At 40.9% G+C, this 22,505-nt stretch overlaps 1 protein-coding gene across 2 annotated transcripts in view; it reads right to left on the reverse strand.

Annotated features, from left to right (window-relative positions):
* Positions 1 to 8,861, reverse strand: part of GLRX3 (glutaredoxin 3) — a 357,920-nt gene extending 349,059 nt beyond the window's left edge. For both annotated transcript variants that reach the window (XM_050959662.1, XM_050959661.1), the window contains exons 1-2: positions 8,710 to 8,861; positions 604 to 712 (exon numbers count right to left, since the gene is read on the reverse strand). In XM_050959662.1, coding sequence (XP_050815619.1) covers positions 604 to 712; positions 8,710 to 8,774 — 174 coding nt within the window. In that variant the 5' untranslated portion in view covers positions 8,775 to 8,861. The remainder of the gene's footprint in view (positions 1 to 603; positions 713 to 8,709) is intronic.
* Positions 8,862 to 22,505: the final 13,644 nt, after the last annotated feature.

Here is a 22,505-nt window from a genome sequence, read left to right on the forward strand (position 1 = left end):
GACTTAAATTTATCTTTCTGCAAACTCTTAGTAATGGTTGGAAAAGCAACTAGAGTATCTAAATGAATCCAGAGGAAAATCTACTTGCCTAACCAGCAGTGTCACTGAAACGAATCAAAGCTCTAGCAAATCTTAAAAGAGCAGTATTGCTAGCTTAATCTCAGATCCCTGGGATTAAAGAGATCAGGCTATTACACAATTAATTACAGTACTTGCGTGGTGCGTCACTGCAAGTCACATCAAGTACACAGACAAACTTAAAAACCTATTTACTAGGTGAAGTAACATCCTATTAAAGTGCCAATATACTGCATTTTTAAATGCAAGAATATGCAACTAACTTGTTATTTAAGCGCCAGCAATACACCATGAACTTCACCCCCAGTTTAATTTATGCAATTTCTGACACTGATTCTTGCTGAAGTTGAACTCATTAGGATTCAAATCAGCACAAAAGCTTCAGCTTCCACCCCACAGAAGTTATCAGAGAAAAAAAATCTATTTCTGAAGTTCGTTTTATGTAGAAATAGTACCCTAGCATTTGACTTTAGTTTGCATTACTATCTTTAAAATGGCCTTTACTATCTGGACATGAAGACTTACCTTCACAAATGTAACTTGTGAGTGTTCCTTAGCTAACTCAGCCATGACATCATTCATTTGAATGCACTGAGGAGCCCATGGTGCCCAAAAATGGACAACTACAAGAGACCTATGACAAAACAAAACACAGATAGATAGATATTAATAGACAGAGATGATTTTTTAAAATAATGCTATTTTGATGAAGAATAACTGACTACAAAAAGCATGGTTAGTTATAACAGAACAATGAATATTACATGAATTAATATACATTGCAGGATAGAAAGAAGACAGAAAGGGTATACTTCTTTGGATACAAAAAGAGGGAAAATAACTGACATAAGATGAACTCATAGTAAATAACTAATTTATCCACTCTAAGGTTATCACAACTCAAAAAAAAAAAACCACACTAAGAGCACAGAAAGCATAGGGATGGGGGGGAGCATTAAAAGGGAAAAAGTTACAAAGCCTTGCCCAATTTTTTATGTTTTTAGAAGAATGGTGGTTAGAGATGTTTGCTGAAAAACAAATACCACTGGTAAAATATGCAACATAAAAAAGAATTAATAAAATAGCAACCGAGTTACAAGGAGCTTGACATTTTGCTACCAAACCTGATTCTAGCAGAATGCAGCATTACATACAAAGAATGAGCAACAACTGAAGCAGGCAGAAAGACCTCGATTACTCACTAGGGGGTCACACACTTTGTTGCCTCTGTTGGCTGAGCTTATTGCACACACCAGGGGCTCCTTGCATCCCTTCATTACCCCCTACAAACTCTGTGTGCCACCTGCTGATCCCCCTCTATTTCAGGGACTCATTGCAACCCCCCTCCCACCGCTCTTCCCATGCCAAAGGCTCTGTGTGCCCTAGCAGTCTCCCATATCTCAGCATTCCTCCTCACCACTCTTATTCTCCTCTTCTCTCTCTTTTAGGATGTGAACAATTTAAAACTGTATTACAAGGATAAGCAGAGCTAAGGGTTCTTATTCCAGAATGAGCATGTCTATACATGGAGTTAAAAATTATCGTGTTATATCCAAAAAAGAGAAAATACCATCAAGTGGATGGATTGTCAAGCCTTGCAAGCTCAGCCAAATAGGCACTGAAGGCACTAACGATTACAGTGACAAAACATTTGGGTTTAACGAATAATCTGGAAAACACACAACACACTTCGTTGCTTCTGTAAGCCAAGTTCATTGCATCCCTTCCATTCTCCTTCACAAACTCCGTGTGCCACATTCCCACTCTCCCCAATTGCAGAGACTCCCTGCAATGCCCCCACACATCCCTTCATTCCAGAGTCTCTATGTGCACCCCCTTCCTTTGCCATAACAGAGTCCCCTATATTTCCCCCTTGGAAAGGGTCCTGTGTGCTCTCCATTCCCTCCTCTCACACTCTTTCTGCATATGCGAGGGGCTCCGTATGTACCCCCATTCCACCCTTTCCATCCTGCCAAGGAATCTCTATGGCTCCCATTTCCCCCAACCCCATACCAAGGCTCCATTCTCCCTCACACCTATTCTTCTCACAGCAAGGGTCCCCAATTGGCCTTCCTCACCAGAAGCTCTGTTTGCTGCCATACCAGAATCCCACATTCTCCGTCACATCTATTATAGGGATTCTGAATGCCCTCATACAAGAGGCTCTAGGTACTCCCTTCCCCATGCCAGGGTCCCCAGTTCTCCACCCACATATGTCAAGGACTCTACGGGATCTACTTCCCTCATTAATATTTCTCTTCTTTCTGTCTGGGAGATCAGGTCTAATCTAGGAGCCCTTTATCAGTATAGGTATATCACATCAGCAAAGAATTCCTAGCGCAAAAGCACCTTTTATTGGCTAAACTGTGCTTTTCCTAGCATAGATTATTCCTGCCCCACTTCAGTTCTCCCTGGGGTGAAATAACCCAAGGTAAAAGAATTAAGTTTAGAGGGGACAACAAATAAGAAGGGAGATGAGGAGTATACAAGATAAAGAAAGATGCAAAACAGAACCCCCTCCGACACACACAACACAAAGCTACCCTTTGGACTCAAAGCCACCAGACACTGGGCCCAAGAACTTGTAGGTTTAAAAAAAATGGGTATTTACACGGATAATGAGAACATTCAGAGTTATGTCAGCCAGGAAGTTTTAAAAAAATGTGATATAAACCCTCATGTTTCAGGGCATAAACTAACTTCTAACTAATGAGAACTAGGGAGAAACTTTGTCTGTGGGCCAGTTATTCAATAGTTGTCCACAACAAGGTTTCTTACACCTTCCCCAAAAACTTCCAGTGCAGATCACAGTCAGAGACCTGCTCCAATATGGTTATTCCTATGCTTTACTGTTAGCTTTCTTAAACCATTTTCAGCAGAATAAGTGAATAGTTAAGGAGGATTAATATAGCTGGACAGGACAACTAATCAGGAATATAAATTCCAACTTCTTTAGTGAAGGCTGTGTAATACTACCCAAGATAAAGGACTTCTCCCATAATATGGATTTCTGAGAAATACTACTGACATCAAAGCTGAAAAACATTAAGATGTCTGATATATCTGAAATTACAATAAGTTCTTAATAATACTCTGAATGTATAAAAAACACAAGACATACCAAACATTATGCCATTGAAAGCTGTATAATAATTTATAATTTTGTTTTGTAATAGGCAAAATACTAACTCATTAAGGAATTTAATATCAAACATCACATTGCAAACCCATACATTATACTCAAAGCTGTTCAATACCCCAACCCTATATTGACAATTATTATTTATATTGCCATAGCACCTATGAGCTCTAATCATAGACCAGGACCTCTATGAGCTAGAAAAAAAAAAGACACAATGATGTGGAATGACCCCGAGCCCACATAGGACTCTACTGGAGACAATGCAGCTCATGCAGTTTCAGCACAGGATCAGGGCCCAAATAATGAGTATAAGTACTAATGTTTAAAGCCAAGGAAATGTAGGTTTACTTTCCAACACCTGCTACTTTCAGGTGTATACAAACACTAAGAAGATGAGAAAGCCATAATCACTACTTCCAAGACTTTACACCAAAAGCAGAAGCATTACCAAAAAAAATTAAATATAGGAGTAACTTAACTTCAAGTTTCTGTCCTACCACTCTATTAGTTATGGAGCAACATACAGCATAAAATGTTCTGATCAATTAAATTATAAAAATTTGTTTTTCCAGAAATTCAATTTACAATGCAGTTGTTCCAGTCTGTATTTGCAACAACAATTCTATGCTTGTTTGGACACCATAAGAAATCCCTGAAACACATGCGGTGGATCTTGATCTGCTAAATTGTAAGGGGAAAATGAAGTCCTTCAATTCAGTGTGAAAAAAATAAATAAAAATCAAAGGGGAAAAAAGACGTATATAGCAATATAGCTAGATACTAAACAATGTATTAAGCCCAAAATGCTATTTAATAATTTGATACACTTTCTTTTCCACTACTGAAGCACAGCAGAGAATTCATTCTTTCCTGAGCTGCCAAGCAGAATTTCCCACATGTCCAATTTAAATTAATCAGTATGGTAGGGGTACATCTTATCAGATGAGTGTCACCTTGTGAGCAGTACAGGAGTAAGAACCACATGGCTGAGTAATTCTAGCCCTTTTGAATGGAACAGTAATTATTTGACAAGATTATCCTTGATCATGTTATTAATATTGCAATTTGTTTTAATTTAATGTGCACTTAATGAAAATATTGTGAAAACAGAATGCTTACCCCTCATATTTTATTTTTGTTTTAAACGGAGTTGCAATTAATCTGCCTTTCAGTACTAAACTTTTTAGACAAGCATGAGAGAATGGCAAGACAGAGTAACTCAAAACATTGGGGAAATCAAGAGGGTCACTGTATCTGGAGTTATTGGTGCACTTTCAGGCAAAGTGCACACTGAACTCAAGGCAGTACATATTTGACTCTGGTGTCATCAGCGATAACCAGGAATTTTTTTTTTTTGTGGGGGGGTTGTGTTATGTGTGTCCTTCATAACTTCCTTTCCCTTGCTATGGAAAAAAAAGCCTGCAATGAGGGATGCTTTATGGGGATGACCTCCAATATTGTTTTAATATTAGTCTTGTTTTTGTTATTTAGTCTATTATATATCACACCTGTTACTTTAATTGAGTCCAGAGAAAAATATAGCTATATACACCATGTACTGTCTACAAAACTTTTCGGGTATTAAATTAAGGCCAAATACTTCAGTTACAGTTCCCTCTTAAGTAAAGGAGGGGACTGGAGGGAGTTATGCTTGAGAAAGCACTGCACAACATAAAATATTTGGATTTTGTTCCATATATTCCAGAACCAGTACAGAAAGTGATGACACAATGTTCGCTCAATAGGCAGTTCTAAAGGTGATGGTTCCATCTTCCATTATGATGCTATTTACATTTGGGTTTATCATTGTACTGTGCTACAACGTAAACAATCTTTAAATTACAAATATTCAGTCACTTTCTAACATAGCACATTTTTTTTCAATACAGTGTCACCATTTTAACATTTGGGTTTATCATTGTACTGTGCTACAATGTAAACAATCTTTAAATTACAAATATTCAGTCACTTTCTAACATAGCACATTTTTTTTCAATACAGTGTCACCATTTTAACATATCATTTAGTCAAAACTAGAATTAACATCGAGATTTATGACTGCTTAATTCTTGTTATATCATCATACTAATTCACCACCATTTTTGCCACTCTGAAAACAAAGATTTAATTAAAACTTTTCCATAAACATACTATGAAGTTTGCAGTTATTCCATAATATAACTTGCCAGTAAATATAAATATGTATAATCAAATAACCATTTAATCAGTTTCATTGGAATATTTATCTTTTCAACCTTTTGTGAAATCAACATTTCCCAAAATGTGTTGTTTTGTTCAATCAGTAACTGTTCAAAAAGTAACTGAATTAGCAGTACAAGGCTATGTCTACACTAGAGACCTTACAGTGGCCCAGGTGTACCGATACAGCTGCACCACTGTCAGATCTCCGGTAGTTACTCAATAACAGTAGTTCTCAAACTTTTGAACTGGTGACCCCTATCATACAGCAAGCCTTTGAGTGAGATCCCCCCTTATAAATTAAAAGCACTTCTTTTACATTTAACACTATTATAAATGCTGGAGGTGAAGTGTGATTTGGGGTGGAGATTGACAGCTCGCGACCCCCCATGTAATTACCTCGTAACCCACTGAGGGGTCATGACACCCAGTTTGAGAATCCCTGCTCTGTAAGAACTGACAGGTATTTGTTTTATAAAAAAATATATTTTTTTAGGCTAGGGAAATGTTTCTATTAATCCTTAAATTTTGTCAAAATTCTGCTGTAAAATTCTCTAGCAAATTTTCTGTTTGTTCAGGCTACCAGCTGCACAGAGAGGGGATCACTGGATAAACACAAAGGAGAAGTATGCTCAGTCCTGCTATGCCTAATGCCTAAGGGGGAGAAAGGGAGGGATGATACCCCCATTACATCGAGTACCCCAGTACCTAAAGCACAAACCAAAATGTAGGAAACAAGTTTAATTTCCCACACCGCCTTATTTGGAGCAAGGATTTGAACATGGATCTCCCATGTGAGTGCACTAACTACTGAGCTATTGGATCGAAGGTGGACACTGCTTCATCCTTGGCTGCCTTGTATGAAAGTCAAGCATACTCTGAGCACTTGTCCCAGATTGGGCTCCACGGGGGGGGGGGGGGGCGGCGACGACGACGACGGACACGACGACACCTAATTTTGAATCATACCCAGGCTTTGGCAAAAGCTAGATGGCATCAAGATTTAGACAGCTTTGCACATTTGCACTAAAGAAAATTTAGATGCTTAAGGAATTTAAGCACTTACAGGGCTAGGCAACAGCAGAGCAGGGGCCTAAGGATCTAAATTATAGACTCTGGCACCTAATGTGGCAGCTAGGCACATAAGTCCTTTTATGGATCCAGTCCCATGTTTCTTCTATTTTGTACAATTCCAGACACACTGCTAGGCATCAATCCTGCAAACTTATTCACACAGGCTGACTTTTTACACACACACACACACACACACACACACACACACACCTGCTCATAAAAGTCATCTTCTAGGTTTGTGCTCTTGAAAAAAATCTGTTAATATACATGTAAATATGCTGCCAGAATTGAAGTTGAAAGTGTTCATTGAAAACTCAAGTTTTACAGTTTTCACATACCACGGAGACATAGAAAAAACCTATTTGGGGCTGTGAAACACCAACACAGTTGTACGATTCCTGTTCACTGTGTGCCTGTATACATCTCTATTTTAAGATTAATTTTAAAGACCTATTAACATAACATAGAACAGCAGCACTTTCACATTTCTTGTGTCTTCAATCTAAAAATCTCATACAACTGTACAAAAATCAAATTTGCCCCAAAGTTTAGATTCTTTAAAAAAAAAAATTTAACAGAAACAAAAAAGATAGAAATCCTTTTATTTTATTTAAAAAAAAAAAAGCAAACTTGAAATCAGTTGTTTCTAAACACAAGATCATTCCCTTGCAATGTCAGCAGCCCAAACATTTAGAGCCCTGTGCGGATACAAAATCTGTACCCGAATCTGATCCACAAAAATGATCTGTAGATGTGGATGCCTACGGCTATAAAGCAGATATCCACCGATCTGCAGGGCTCTACAAACATTGCAGCACTGGGAACATAAAAGTGAAACTGACTTCACTGATTTTCCTTGTCCAATCTAAGAAAGTTATCAAAAAACCCTTCAAAAATAAAAGTGTAAACTGGATTTCTAAATTATTTTAGTGTAGTAATCAAAAAAGTATTATTAATGTAAGGAAATAAGGTTGAAATATGACTGGAGTTGACACTGTCCTTTAAATAGAATGCAAGCATTATGACCCTTTTACAGATGTGCAAACTAAGGGCTTGTCTACACTTAAAATGCTGAAGCAGCACAACTACACCACTGCAGTACTTTAGTGAAGATGCTACCTACACTGATGGGAGGGATTCTCCTAGCTGCATAGATAATCCAGCTCTTTGAAAGCGGTCTTCACAGAGGGCTAGGTAAATTTTACTGTGTTGCTCAGGGGTGTGGATTTTTCACATCCCTGAGCGACACATTTATACCAACCTAATTTTCTAGAGTAGGTCAAGCCTTAGGATATGTCTACACTTTTAAAGCAGTGCCTCTGCCTCACTGTAGCACTTCAGTGTAGATACTACCTACACCAACTGGAGAGGTTCTCACATCAGCATAGATAATCCACCTCTCTGAGAGGCAGTAGCTAAGGCTACGTCTACACTAGCACTTTTGTCAGTATAATTTGTCGCTCAGAAGTGTGAAAAAGCCATCCCTCTGAGCAACGTAAGTTACACCAGCAGACACACCAGTTTGCACAGCACTATGTCAGCGAGAGATGCTTTCCTGTCAGCACAGAGCTGCTATACAGGAGATCTCCTCTAAGGTCTAATGTAGACATGGCCCAGGTCAACAGAAGAATTTTTCTGTCGATCTAGTGCTGTCTACACCAGAGATTAGGACAGTGTTGATTTTTTTCAAACCCCAGAAGAGATGTAGCTATACCAATGTAAACTACTAGTGTAAACCAGGCCTAAAAAGCAAAGTGGAATTAAGTGTTTTGCCCAAATTCAGAGCCAGGAAGGGCAAACCAAGTATCCCAATGCCCAGGCGAATGCATTAGGCTGGGGTGGATCTCCCACAGGAGCAGGGCAAGGAAATGGGGGTGGGGGTGGTTAGTAACCACAGGCGGCAGGGCGACGGGGGAGGGAGAGATTAATGACGCCCCCAGAGGAGAAGGCGGCAACAGCGGGCGCTTAGTGGACGCCCTCCCACCCCGGGGGCAGATAGCGCTCCCCCCGCCCGCCCTGGGAGAGTTAGTGACCCCGTGGGACCGGGCAGGCCTAACCTGCACAAAGAACGCGCCTCCCCCAGGGAACAACACCCGCCCCCTCCTTCCCCACAGCCTGGCTCGGACTCCCCCGATGACAAAGCCGCTGCCTCCCCAAGACGGGCCGGCCGCTGGGGCCTGACGCTACCGCGCGCAGCCGGCGCCAGCCGCACGTACTTGCCCTTCTGCTGCAGCAGCTCCCGGAAGTGCCCGGCGGAGCCCACCTCGGCCAGCGCAGCCATGGCTAGAACGAGCCTGTCGCCGGCGCAGCGGCCGAGAGGGGCACGTGCAACCGGTCAGCAGAGCGATCTGCCCTCCCTCCGAGCGCACCCTCGCTGCCTCCGCGCGTGCGCGACCCGGCGACCCCACTTCCTCTGCGCATGCGCGGAACGTCCGCCCGTTCCCGTAGGGGAGGAAGGCCCGGAGCGCGGCTGTCCCGGGAGGGGGCGGGGCGATCGGCCACGACGCGGGGCTGAGCCGAGTCGGGCCGGGCCGGGCGAGGAAAGGCGAGGCGGGTGGTGGGAGGGGCAGGTCAGCAGTTTTCTGCCTGGAAAGGGGAAGCTGTTGAATTTTACAACAGGAGGGCGGAGCGCGCACAGGGTTTGCCCAGCACGAAACGCGCCATCACCCAGGCTGGGTCAGAGCTGGAATATTGTGTCCAGTCTGGGTGCCGCGTGTCAGGCAGGATGTGAACAAACGGGGGAAAGTGCGGAGGGTTTTTGCCGCCCCAAGCACGGCAGGCAGGCTGCCTTGGTGGTTTGCCTGCGGAGGGACCGCGCTGGTCCCGCGGTTTTGGAGAACTGCGCTTGGCGTGCTGGGTCCTGGAGCCGCCCCTGGTCCCGAGGAGAGCAATCAAAATGATTGAAGGGCTAGAAAACATGACCTCTGAGGGAAAATTAAAAATAGAGTTTCTTTACTTTGGAGAAGAGAAGATTGAGAGGGGATAGGATAACAGTTTTCAGATAGGTAAAAGGTTCTTATAAAGAGGAGAGTGAAAAATTATTCTTAACATTTGAGGATAGAACAAGAAGCAATGGACTTAAATTTCAAGGAGGGTTTGGGTTAGACAGTAGAAAAAACTTCTTAACTGTCAGGGTGGTTAAACACTGGAACAAATTGCTGAGGAAAGTTGTGGAATCTCCATCATTGGAGGTTTTCTTTAAGAACAGGTTAGATAAACACCAGTCAGGAATGGTGTAGTTATTATGTAGTCCTGCCTTGAGGGCAGGGGCCTGGAGTAAATTACCTATTGAGATCCCTTCCAGTCCTGCACTTCTGCAATCCAGCACTATACCCCTCCCCTCATCATCATCTGTCCCGCTCTCTCCAAAACATGCGTTTCAATGCCCCTCCGAAGAAGTAAGATGCTGTCATTTACCGTACATACCGGATCCTTATATACAGTGAAATATTCACCTCTCAAGATTCCAGATGTTGGGGAATGATTCCCACTTGTCCTGCTTGAGGTCAGAAGATCTCTCAAATATATGTTAAGAATGAATTGATCCACTGGTCTACATGAAGTTGTGTAGAGTATTTCCACTAATGACATTTTAATGCCTCAGTTTTCACAGTTACATTTCTGGATACGTGTGCAAACCTGCAGCACAGAGGCACCAAAATGAGAACTGTATGGACCGTGGAGAAGCAAATGGCAATCACTCTGGAAGTTTGCAGTGGCAGATTGTTATTGGTCACTAGACTATCAGTTTGGAGTTGGAAGATCCATAGATTGTCATCCAAGTGCATAAGACCATGACACGTATCCTGCTATGCAGGACTGAAAGTCTTGGCAATGTGCAAGAAACAGTGGATAAATTTGTAACAAGGGGCTCCTTAACTGCAGTGCAGTGATAGATAGCACACATACCCCTATTCTGGCACCAGCCCACCTTGCCACTGAGTACATCAGCAGAAAGGGATACTTTCCAAGGTTATGCAAGTGCAATTGTTCACTGGGGACACTTCACTCATATGGAGGTGGGCCACTCAGAAGGTGAGTGATGCTTGCATCTTTAAGAAAAACAGGTCTTTTCAAAAAGCTGCAAGCAGGAATATTCTTCCACAACCAGCAGATTACCATTGGTGATGTTGAAATGCCAATAGTCATTCTGGGGGCTGCAGCCTACTCCTTGCTCCCTTGGCTCATGCAGCTGTACGCTGGTCACCTTGATGGTGCCAAGGAAAGATTCAACTACTGGATCCGCAGGTGCAGAATGACTACTCAGTGTGCTTTTGGTAGACTGAAGGGATGCTGGCAGTGTTACTCACTAGATTGGCTCTCAGTGAGAAAAATATCCCCAAGGTTATAGCTGCTTGTTGTGTACTGAATCATATACATGAAAGGAAGGGGAAAAGTTCTTGCCAGGACAGAGGAGCAAGGTGAACCAGCTGTCTGATGAAATTGAACAGCCACACGCAAGGGCTATTGAACAGCCATACACAAGGGCTGTGGAGCTTTGCTGCTGAGGTAGGCCTTCCACCTATGAATTCTGTAATGCTTGCTGCAAACTAATGAAGATGCTGAGAGTATCAAAAAAACAGAACTTTATTGTGTGCCAAGTCACAGGAAATAAAATGAAAGTGCAAACAAACATGTACAAGGTTAAAAAACTTTTACCACCACTATACAGAGTAAATTATAAAATCCTAACTGAAAATGGAAGTAAATAGTGAACATTTACAACCATGTATATAAAAGCTACAACAGTATAGTAGATTACATATACACCAACCTGTGGGTTTTTTTCAGATCAGTACAAGTGTAGGTATTTTTCTTTTTGTTGTCCAGCATGGAGAGGTAGGGATAAGAAGGTACAGCATGGTACCATGTGGAATGTTGGGGGATATAGGGACTGCAACCATGGAGTTCTCCAAGCATGGGAAAGTTTGCTGAGTTTGGGCATGTATGTCAGTAATACTTCTGCAACATTTGAGTTTATTCCCTGAGCAAAGTCATTATGTCCTGGTGTATTTCCTGATGCGTCTCAGTCCTTTTGCCTCTCCTGCAGCAACCATTCTCTCCATTCTTGGTCCTTCTCCATGGTCATGTTCAGATGGGCTTTCCAACCCCGCACTTATAGTCCGAAGCTATAAAGAATAGGAGGAACTTGCAGAACATATCCTCCCTAAACCTCTTATTTCTCCTCCTGATCAGGGTCAGATGTTGAGCAGGCACGGAGAGAGCACCCAACAAGACCATCATGCCAGAAGCTGTTGATTAAAATATACAAATGCACCATTAGATTTACAATCACAACAATCAAGGAAAGATAAGTCTCAAAACTCCTGTACATTATTCCCATAAATAGGAAATGCTTATTGACACTTTAGCTTTGGAGCACCTCACTACAGCACCACTCTGCAGCTCAAACCATGGTGAGTATGGCCTAGCAGGGAGGAATGGGGATGTTCTGTTCCATGAAAGCTATAAACATTGGGTGCCCTCCCTGGGTATGGGTATAAAGAAAGTATAAAGAATACTGGCATTGTTTTCACAGGTAATGGTGATTTTGGATAATATCTCACTCCTGAGGGTGACAAAGTCACAGAGGACCCAGCTGCTACTGGTGTCCCAAAGTCACCTGTGGCCATATACTGCTAACTTGTTTACTGACATGGTGCCAGGCAAAGTCATCGTACAGTGGTATGGACAATCTCCAATTGACATGAAAGAAACAAGGCTGCCATCCCTAGAAATCTTCAGGAGAGGATTGCAGTGTATCTCTATGAAAGTTTCATTGAGATCTCTCAAGAGGATAAAATGGACATCTCTATTTAGATAAACAAAAAGTACTCCACATGCCCTTGCCGAGCCCAACAAGCTGAGTAAGTGACTAACAGATGCTGACTCTACTGCTGTTTGTTCTACCTCTGCCTAAGCACAGGACACTAGTCTAATGTGGATTGTGTAATCGGACCACCATACCACTCTTTTTTAATTTATTCCCTAATATTTTATTTTGTAGCATTGGATTTGTAAAGCAATGAAAACTCAATATGTTTGTTTTCTAAAATTACAGGTGGGGTGTGTGCTGTTTTTAAATGAGGAGGAAAGATGGTGGGAGGGAGGGATATGGGGTTTCATGAAAATGAAAAAAAAAACATAAGGAATATTGCATCTACACTCTTACTCAAGCGCCTTTCCCCTATATCAGTGGGCTCATCAGCACTCACCTGTCAGGATTTGAGCTCTTCTATGGATTTTTTTAAAGGGAAAAAAAGTCATTTGATTGTGTAGAGTGGCCTGGGACACAATTATGTCCTTTATAAGACCAAAATACACCATCCAACAAACAAATCTGTTTATTAATGGTAAAATATGTCTTTCCCTTTTAATCAAATGGAACCTGACAAAGAGACTCTCTGTCTATTTTATCTAGTAATTGGGCCATTTGTGGAAACTATGACATGTTTCAAATTACTAGAAATGAATATGAGTTAGCAGTGAGATTACAAAATGGCATTGTAGTCCAATGAACTCTTGGTGTTTACTATACAATCAAGTCCCTCATTCCCCAGTAGAACTATCATTTGGCTAGTGTTCAGTTTACATACTGAATTTAAACAAATCTGGGGAAGATTTCAACCTGAAATAGTGGCCCAATTTAAATCCCTCCAAAATGGAATAAATATTTGAGGGCTAAAGTGATCTTAAACCTAATTCAAAAACTGAAAATTAATCCCATGCTGTTAAATTTTAGGAATGAATCTCCTCATAACAGTTATAGGAAGGCTGTTGCTTCTCAAAATAAATATCCTCCCTAATCTCCTATGTCAACCACAACTGTTTCAGAGAATTTAAAACCTCATTCTTTAATAAGCTTCACAAGACCTTTTCAAGGTTCATTTGGTAGGCAAAAAACAAGAATTGCTGTTAAAAATGTATAGGCCCATTGAGACATGGGAGAACTAAATCTTCCTAACTTAGGCTATATTTCTGGGCATCCCATATGGAGTGTTTGGCAGCATGATCCCAGGGAAACCCAGGACTTCAATGGCTCCAGATTGAACAACAGGCAGCAGGCCAAATTAATCTGGCAAACCTCCCATAATTCCCAGCTGATCTACTACTCCCCTCAAGTCACACAGAACCCAATTACAGAGTCAGTATCAAACTCAGAGATAAAAAAATTAAAGATGCAAAATCTCTTAAAATGGGCAGTTACTCTGGACTGTGTTACTAATTTTTCTCTGAGCATGAATAACTCAACCTACAAAGAATTATATATTGCAAACATTTACTAATAATGATATTATAGTGCCCTTTGAACCACTGAAACATATTCCTGACAGACACAGGTTTTATTTTATTATATTCAAGCTAGGAATTCCCATTAAAAATGAACACAATTAGACAGAATCCTAGTTTTCTACACAGCAAGGAATCATCATTTTTATGTGGAGCAGGTAAATACAATGTATTTCTTTGGCTATTAGGTCTTGAAACCACTTCCCTAACACAACCCCAGACAAAGACATCACAATGGACAGAGGTACATGTAATTCCAGTTCACAGAGGAGAAGAAATAAAAATCCTGGGAAAAATTCATAATGTTATGGTTAACAATAACTCAAGGCAGATACAATGTTATATTGTACACAGAAATATTATTTCTCAGTACTTGTATGATAAAATATGTAAAATAAAACTATATAGATGTAAGAAGGGCTCCTATGTAACTCCACTTTTTTTAACGCTATCATGTTACTTCCTGTTCCAATTCTGGTAAATTATATGCAGCACTAATAAAAACATATTCACGGTCTTACTCCAAAACACCGTTTATTAAGGACTAATCTGGGAACTCATTTATACAAACCTATTAAAAACACTATTTTTGTTAACGTTTTCACACACACACAAAAGACATCTTGATTTTCTGAACTAGTGAGACTACCTAATTGTACAAGCCTGGATCACGCTCATTACAAAGTAATAATCACCTACCACAGGACGAAAAGAGTACACATATTCCAAGACAAACGAGACTTCCTTATAAAAAAAGCTGACTTTTATTGGCAACTTTAGTTCCTTGACTTAGGGTCTTGACCTTACATGCTCATCACCCCCTCATTGTGTATCATATAAGGAGCCTTCCCCTCTTGCAAGATCCTACAGGCAGAATTGCAGTCAGGGGAGTCCATTTAAAAAATTCAGTTGTGGTGAAAGACACATGATTGGCAGATCCTGGAAACAGAAGTCCTCAGTGTATTAACAGAACAGGCTGTGGCAGTACAAGTTATGTACTTGGTTAGAGCAGTGGTTAGAGCAGGAGTTGGTAATCGGGTACTACAGCCTGTTCCCTCATTACTTCCCAAAGGAAACTTGATACCCCAAAAGAGGCAGAGATGGGTAGGAAAGGGGGTGAGACCATGATCCTGCCCTATCTCCACAGCAACTCCATGATCAGGAACAGTATACAGAATGGTACACAGAGGTTGGTAGCAGGGGGCACTCCCCCAGAGTGCTGGGGGATGAACTTGAGGAGGAGGAAAAGGAGAAATGGTGCTGATGGGAGAGGTTAGTGACATGATGGGGATGATGGGCAAAGAGGGTAATCATAGAAGGCACACTATAAATGGACTGGGAACGGGGTCCATGTGGATGTCAGAGGGGCCAGGGAGAAGACAGTGGCAACGGTCAAAATGGAGATGACAGCAGAGTGAAGAAATCTTTGTTGACAGAGGCTATGGAGGAAGAAGGCCATATTTTGACACAGCCTGGAAGTTCAAGGTGAGAGAAAGGGAAGTATCAAAGAGAATATTTGAGTGTGGGTAGAAGCATCAGCTTCAGTGACTGCGGAAATGGTCTTGCAGTGCACATTGACTGAAAAAGAGAAGAGTGGGAAGATTCTGGAAGGGAAAGCAGGATTTCAGCTTTACACATACCAGATGAAATCCTGACCCCATTAATGTCAATGGGAATGGGGAGTCAATTCCCACTGACTTCACGGAGGTAAGGATTTCACCCATTAAGTTGAAGTTCCTGACAAAACCTACAGGATGAGATGTCAGAGAGACAAGTGAAGAGGCAGGGCTGGGTGGAAGGAGAAAAACCAGAAGCAGAGAAATAGTTTTGTAAGGGCATGGCTACACTTGCAAATGTAGAGCACTTTGAGTTAAACCAGCCTTCGTAGAGTGCAGTAGGGAAAGCGCTGCAATATGTCCCCACAGACAGGTGCAAGCGCACTGCTGTGGTCACATTGTGCGGCACTTCCAGCGGCATTGGGAGCAGTGCATTATAGGCAGCTATCCCACAGAGCACCTCTTCCCATTGTGGTGCTGTGGCTTGTGGGAAGGGAGTGAGGAGGGCGGGGCATTCTGGGTCCTGTCCCAACGCCCGTGATGCATCGATTTGCATCCCAGGAATCCCTGTGCTTCCATCCACATTTCCATGCAGTGGAAAATATACTTTCTAACTATAAGGATAGTTAAGCACTGGAATAGTCTTCCAAAGCAGGCTGTGGAATCCCCATGTCTGGAGGTTTTTAAAAACAGGTTAGACAAACACCTGTCAGGGATGGTCTAGGTGTATTGGATCCTGTCTCAGCACAGTGGGATGGACTAGATGACCTCTCAAAATCCATTCCAGACCTTTATGGCTCTGTGAAACACAGGAGGGAAGAGTTATAGGAGGAAGTCGAAGGTGGAAAACAGGTCCTGAGATTGTGGGTATAGGATTTATGAGGTTTTCAAAAGTAGTGCTGCTTGACCAAGAAAATGGCAGAACTAAGGTCCTGATCCAAAGCCCACTCTTGTCAATGGGCTTAGTATCAGGCTCTAAATGAAGAGAGAACAAATTTGAAAATCAAGGAAGTCCATATGATCATGGGAGTTTCTCCATAAGCATTCAGCAATGCAGTAGAGGAAGCAGATGTTGTAGGTTATTGCAACAGATTTTGTGGTGGAAGGAGTTAAGGGTAGTGGAGAGATTAAAGAACAGGAATTCAATGACTGAAACAATGAAGGAGAGGGAGAATAGTTTTAGGAAGAGGAGGCAGAGAAGTCATCAACATTGATGGATTGGAGGCCATGGAAAGGTTAGGTGGAGAGATGTGGACTAGGAAACAAGTGTGCAATGATGAAGAAAATGATGTGGGTTGCCAGAAATAGGGAACATGGTGATATAAAGATCAGAGACAGAGTAGTGCTTAATGAAGATAGAGGTTAAACTTACATTAAAACATATGTCATGTGACAAATTCATCAGGCCATTTCTTTAACTCCAAAACTGTTGTAAATCCTTCAGTTCCTCAGACATGCACAAAACATCCCAATGTGAGAAAGCAAATGCTTTTTGGATACAGCGTATTTTGTTTAAAGGCAAAAAGAGCACAGTCCTCTGAGTCAGTGTCAGAATAGTCCTCAGAGACAAAGGTCTTTATATGTTTAGAAGCTGTAGAAATAGCTGATAGTCTGTAGGTGGCATCAGCAGCCTCTGAAGACTGATGTAAATCTATATCCCTTTGCTGAAGTTTTACTTTATTAGAAGCATTATTTAGAATTAGTGCTTGCCTGAGACTCTGACCAAAATATCTGCTGTGTTCTTTTTCTACCAAAGGAAATTAACATCTGTTTAATGGATTAAAAAAGAAAAGTCTATACACAGATATGAAATAGCCATCCATAGTAGTAAGGGCACTGATATAAAAATATAGAATTTTTTTTGTTATACACAGATATTGTTACTCTGAGCTTTACTGGTGCATTATTCCCTAACGGCACCTGAGCGGCTGGCTAGTACCATTATCACAGGTCCTTGTTATTTCTGTCATTATGCAGCATAAGCTTTAACTACTGATTGAGGGGGGAAGAGTACTTGTTTTGGTTAAATATGCAGCATGTCTTCTGTTGAAAAGACTACATACTATAATTGCAGGGGTTCCATTTCTAACTTCTTTGTTCCTATGATGTACTGTACCATGTTCACATCTATCAATATTTAAATTGTTTATAAGTTATATATCCTCTACATGTGCTACTGAACAGTATGCATCTACAATTGCAGTGTTTCCATTTAAATTTGAGGCAAACAGTCCTCTCAGTAGTAGGCAGTTAATGCTGTGTTATTCATTTTACAGCACTAACATCCTCTGTGGTTGATGCATAAAACCTGCAGGTAGTTTCTGAAATTTTCTACTGTACTGCAAAAAGATGCAATTCTTATCACAACCCCTTTGCAAAGCAAACTTTTTTTTGTCTAGTAAAATATCCATGCATGGCAAGAAATTACTATTGATTGAATATTTTCAAATAGTTATTGTTTAAGCCTCTCTCTATGATTTGTAAACCAGACTAGGCTTTTCTAATCTAACTCCTTTTTAATGCACCCTCTAAAAAGGGATCCTCTGCTATGTGTTGACACATTTAGATGAGTAAGGCATATCACAAAAGTATATGTTTCTCATTGGATATCCGATTGTTATAAATATATGAATATAAATAGGGGAAATGTAAGTTAAGTACTGGGGGCAGTAATGGAGAGTGATTTCAAAATAATTAAATAAAGCTGATGGATGGGAATGGATTTGCGTTTGATTCATACTCTGAAAGTAACTATGTTCAGATGTTCTGAAAACTGAATTGCCCAGATTTAGGATTATTTTTCTGTAATGCATGTCAAATGCCTTTTTTTTTTTTAAGTCCTTGGATATTTTTGTGGTTGTCAAGGATTTTTCCCCCACTTTGAACTTTAGAGTACAAGAAGTGGGGACCTGCATGAACACTTCTAAGCCTAATTACCAGCTTAGGTCTGGTACGCTGCCACCAGCCAGAATTTAGTGTCTGGCACACTTTCTGTTCCCCCAAAACCTTCCCTGGGGAACCCAGACCCAAACCCCTTGGTTCTTAAACCAAGGAGAAATTAACCATCCCCCTCCTTTTCCCCCCAGACTTTCCCCTACCTGGGTTGCCTTGAGAGGCTTCACACCGATCCAAACTCCTTGGATCTTAAAACTAGGAGGAATTAACCATTCTCCTCTCCTTTCCCCCCACCAATTCCTGGTGAGTTCAGACTCAATCCCTTGGATTTTAAAACAAAGAAAAATCAATCAGGTTCTTAAAAAGAAAGCTTTTAATTAAAGAAAGAAAAAAGTAAGAGTTATCTCTGTAAAATCAGGATGGAAAATGCTTTACAGGGTACTCGGATTCATATAGGCTAGAGGGACCCCCCCACCCAGCCTGAGATTCAAAGTTACAGCAAACAGAGGTAAAAATCCTTCCAGCAAAAAGACACATTTACAAGTTGAGAAAACAAACATAAGACTAATCCACCTTGCCTGGCTACTACTTACAATTTTGAAACATGAAAGACTGAGTCAGAAAGATTTGGAGAACCTGGAATGATGTCCCGTCCCTCTCAGTCCCGAGAGCGAACAACGAACCAAACAAAAAGCACAAACAAAGACTTCCCTCCACCAAGATTTGAAAGTCGCTTGTTCCCCTATTGGTCCTCTGGTCAGGTGTCAGCCAGGTTTACTGAGCTTCTTAACCCTTTACAGGAAAAAGAGACATTAACCCTTAACCATCTGTTTATGACAGTGGTATATCCTCTGGTTCAAAGAACAGAATAGAACACACACTGTCTGTAGGCCCAACTAGATCCCTTGTAGAGAGAGAGCACGCTCTTAAAAGGTAATTACCAAAGTAGAGTACACATGGATAATTTGACAGACCAAATTCTCTCCTGCCACAGAGTTTTACTGAGCAGAGCAGAGACAGGGAGCTAGTTACAGCTCCCTGACTCAGAGAACCAGAGTGTGTTGGCCCCAACAAGAATTAAAAAACAGCCAATGGACTGCTCTAACTTATGGAATCAGTGGATGATAGACATAACTGAGCTCCACTCTGCCACTCCCCGTTTCTGTCCCTATAATGTCCCTTTTCTCCTCAATACACTCCATATGGTGAGGAGAGGGATAGCTAGTGCAGGGGCCACCTCTGCAAGCTTTGTGGCAGTGAGGAGTTCTACACCGCTTCAGCCAGAATCAGACCATCTTGGACTGCCTGAGTGATTCAAAGGGTCCAGATCTCAGCTGAGAATCTGGACTTATTTCTTCAGTGGGCTGGCAGGCATTCTGTGAAGACTCTTGGAGCTGCTGAAAGGCCAAAAGGGAGTATTCTGTTGTAGAATCGGTCATTGCTCATGCAGAACCTCAAGTATTTTTCAATGGCTTGGTGTGAAAGAAATGTGGAAATAAGCACATTTAAACTGAGACCCACAAACCAATCTTGTGGATTAGGGAAGGGTTAAAACAAACTAAATTTATCATATAGAACTTGCATTTGACAAAGTGGGTATTCACCCACGAAAGCTTATGCTCCAATACTTCTGTTAGTCTATAAGGTGCCACCAGACTCTTTGTCGCTTTTTACATATAGAACTTGAAGCTTTTCATGTACCTCTTCTGTTTTCTTAACTCCATTATGGAATGATGTCTGGCTTATTTCTTTGGAATGATAAATAAGAAAATAAAGCCTTTGTGTTGCTGAGGGACTTCTTGTGGAGTGCCATAACAAAGGAGAGACTATTTCCTTAAGGCAATATGGAGGAGCGGACATCCTCTCAATTTACAGGTAGTCTCACTGATATCACATCAAATTTACTACTCATTAGAAGATGCTCTGGATAAAGTGAAAGATGACGGCTTTCACTTTTCCATGATTGCTATTCTGTTTGGAGAAAGGCTGTTTCTTAAGAAGCTGTTGATACAGACCATCTGCATTGCTAGGAAAAGGACTTCCTCTGTTACACCCAAATGGAGTGGATTTCCTCTTCAGGATGGTATGCAAAAGGCTCAAGGACTGAAAGGAGGCGCACATGTCCATTATCTCAAGAGTATCTTCTATTTTGACAATGAACAGGTTTGGGCTTTCAATAGCATGTCCTCTGTTTTAACCTTGACCTCAAAAGACAGGGTGACGTTCTTCAGTCAAAATTAAGAGTGCATTGTAACTGTTGCAACTGAGTTGACTGCAGTGTCATGAGTGAAATACACCACTACAAAGTATTTTTTCCCATTCAGAAACTAAGGCTTTGATATTCTCTCTCTCTCCATCTCTAGAAGGTGCTACAATCATAGGAGAAGCTAGTCAACAAACAGAAGTAATATTTCCCCAACAACACCTGAAAATTTGCAACACAGTTGTATAGTTGTTTATGAATATGATATGTTTCTTAAAGCATCCATACTCTTTGCTTCCTTTTCTTGTGGCACAGATTTTGAAATCTCTCCCAGGTTCTGATCCTCTTGCTAAAAAGTAACACAATGAATGATTCTGGAGCAGGTGCTGATAAAAATGCTTTAACCCATATTGAAGAATCTGATCTATTTTATCAGACTAGTGTGGATGCAAGAGTGAGCCAATATCCCTGGACAGCTGCAAGAGACATTCACTTACTGTCTTTCTTACGTAGCTCTAGGATATACATTCATAGATTCCAAAGCCAGAACGGACATCCAATCTTGATTTAAAACTTATCAGTGGTGTAGAATTCACCATGACCCTGGGTAAATAGTTAAAATTATTAATTATCAATAGGCTACCAACTGATGGGTCTTTTCCTAAACTACCAAGAATTGGATATCCAGATTTTCCACCACCTTTCTTAGAAGGTCTTGAAAGCTTCTGAAGTCATAGAATGGCGAGATCAAAAAAGATCTCATATTAGCATGAGTAAAAAAAGAAGAACAATATTGTAGTGGTTCTTGTTCTCCATCCACCAAATGATCTGCATCCCCAGCAGACAATTCTGTCGTGTATAAATGGACCTCAGGTGATGATATCCTCACTAAGGCAGCAAATAGTTTCAGTAGATTCTCAGAAGAATGAAAACATTCTCTTTGTGGCTTTCACAGGAAAGCTAACCTTACATGACTTGCTGCTGAGGGTGAAGCCCACATGAGCCAATCTGCCCATGAAGCACAACATCTAAAGGGATGAGGTGGCTGCCCCCACTGAATAATAACAGAAGTGGCTGCAAGGGGAAATAAAAGGAAGAAGGAGCCTGGGGTCTGAGAAGAACTGGGGGGCAAGCATGTATCCTTATATAACTTCACACCAAATGGTCAGTCCATGATTTCCAGAAGTTCTAATATAGATGCTAAGACCTTTGGCATGGCTCAGAGTAGGGATCTATGCTGTCAATACTTCAAGGAGATAATATTTTTAAAATTTAAACTTTCAGCGATCACATTTTTATTGTTGTTATTTAATAGCTGTTGACCTTACTGCAACAGGAACCACATTTTGAACTTTTCACAATTCTTTTCACAGTCAAACCTCCCATTGACTTCAACACCAGTTTTGCCTGAGTAAGGTCAGTATTTTGTCCTGGGATCTCTCATTAATGGGAAATTAAAGACCAACATTTTCTAAAATGGATGCCTAAAGAGAGGTACCTAAATAATTGGGCTGATTGTTTTCATAGGTGGTGAGTTCCCATAGCTTTCATTAGAGTTTGAGTGCTCAGCACCTTTGAAAATCAGGACACTTATTTAGGAGCCTGTTTTAAGCACCCAGGTTTGAAATTGTTCAGCTCAGATTTCATTTAAATATTTTTCTGTACCATAATGTGAGAATGTATGTGCTTAATCTCACACGTCTGTTGTGAGAGTAATATTATCCCCATTTTACATATTAGGAAACTGAGTCATGGAGAGGTTAAAAGACTTGCTCAAAATCACACAGAATGTAAAATTAAACTCTGATCTCCTAATTCCCATCCAGTGCCTTAATCACAAAACCATCACTTCTTTTTATCAAGATTAGATACATGTGACCTGGTAGTTTAGGCACAGGACTAGGAGTCAGAAGATCCTGGCTGTAATAATTGCTTCTCGTACGGACTGACTTAACTTCTTTTTCCCATTTTCTCCATCTTTAAAGTGGGAATAATAATTGTCACTTACCTATCTCATAAGGCTGTTGTGATAATTAACTGAAAGTTTGTAAAGTATGATATAATTGCT

The sequence above is a fragment of the Gopherus flavomarginatus genome, chromosome 6 (genome assembly GCF_025201925.1).
Source record: "Gopherus flavomarginatus isolate rGopFla2 chromosome 6, rGopFla2.mat.asm, whole genome shotgun sequence".
NCBI lineage: Eukaryota > Metazoa > Chordata > Testudines > Testudinidae > Gopherus > Gopherus flavomarginatus.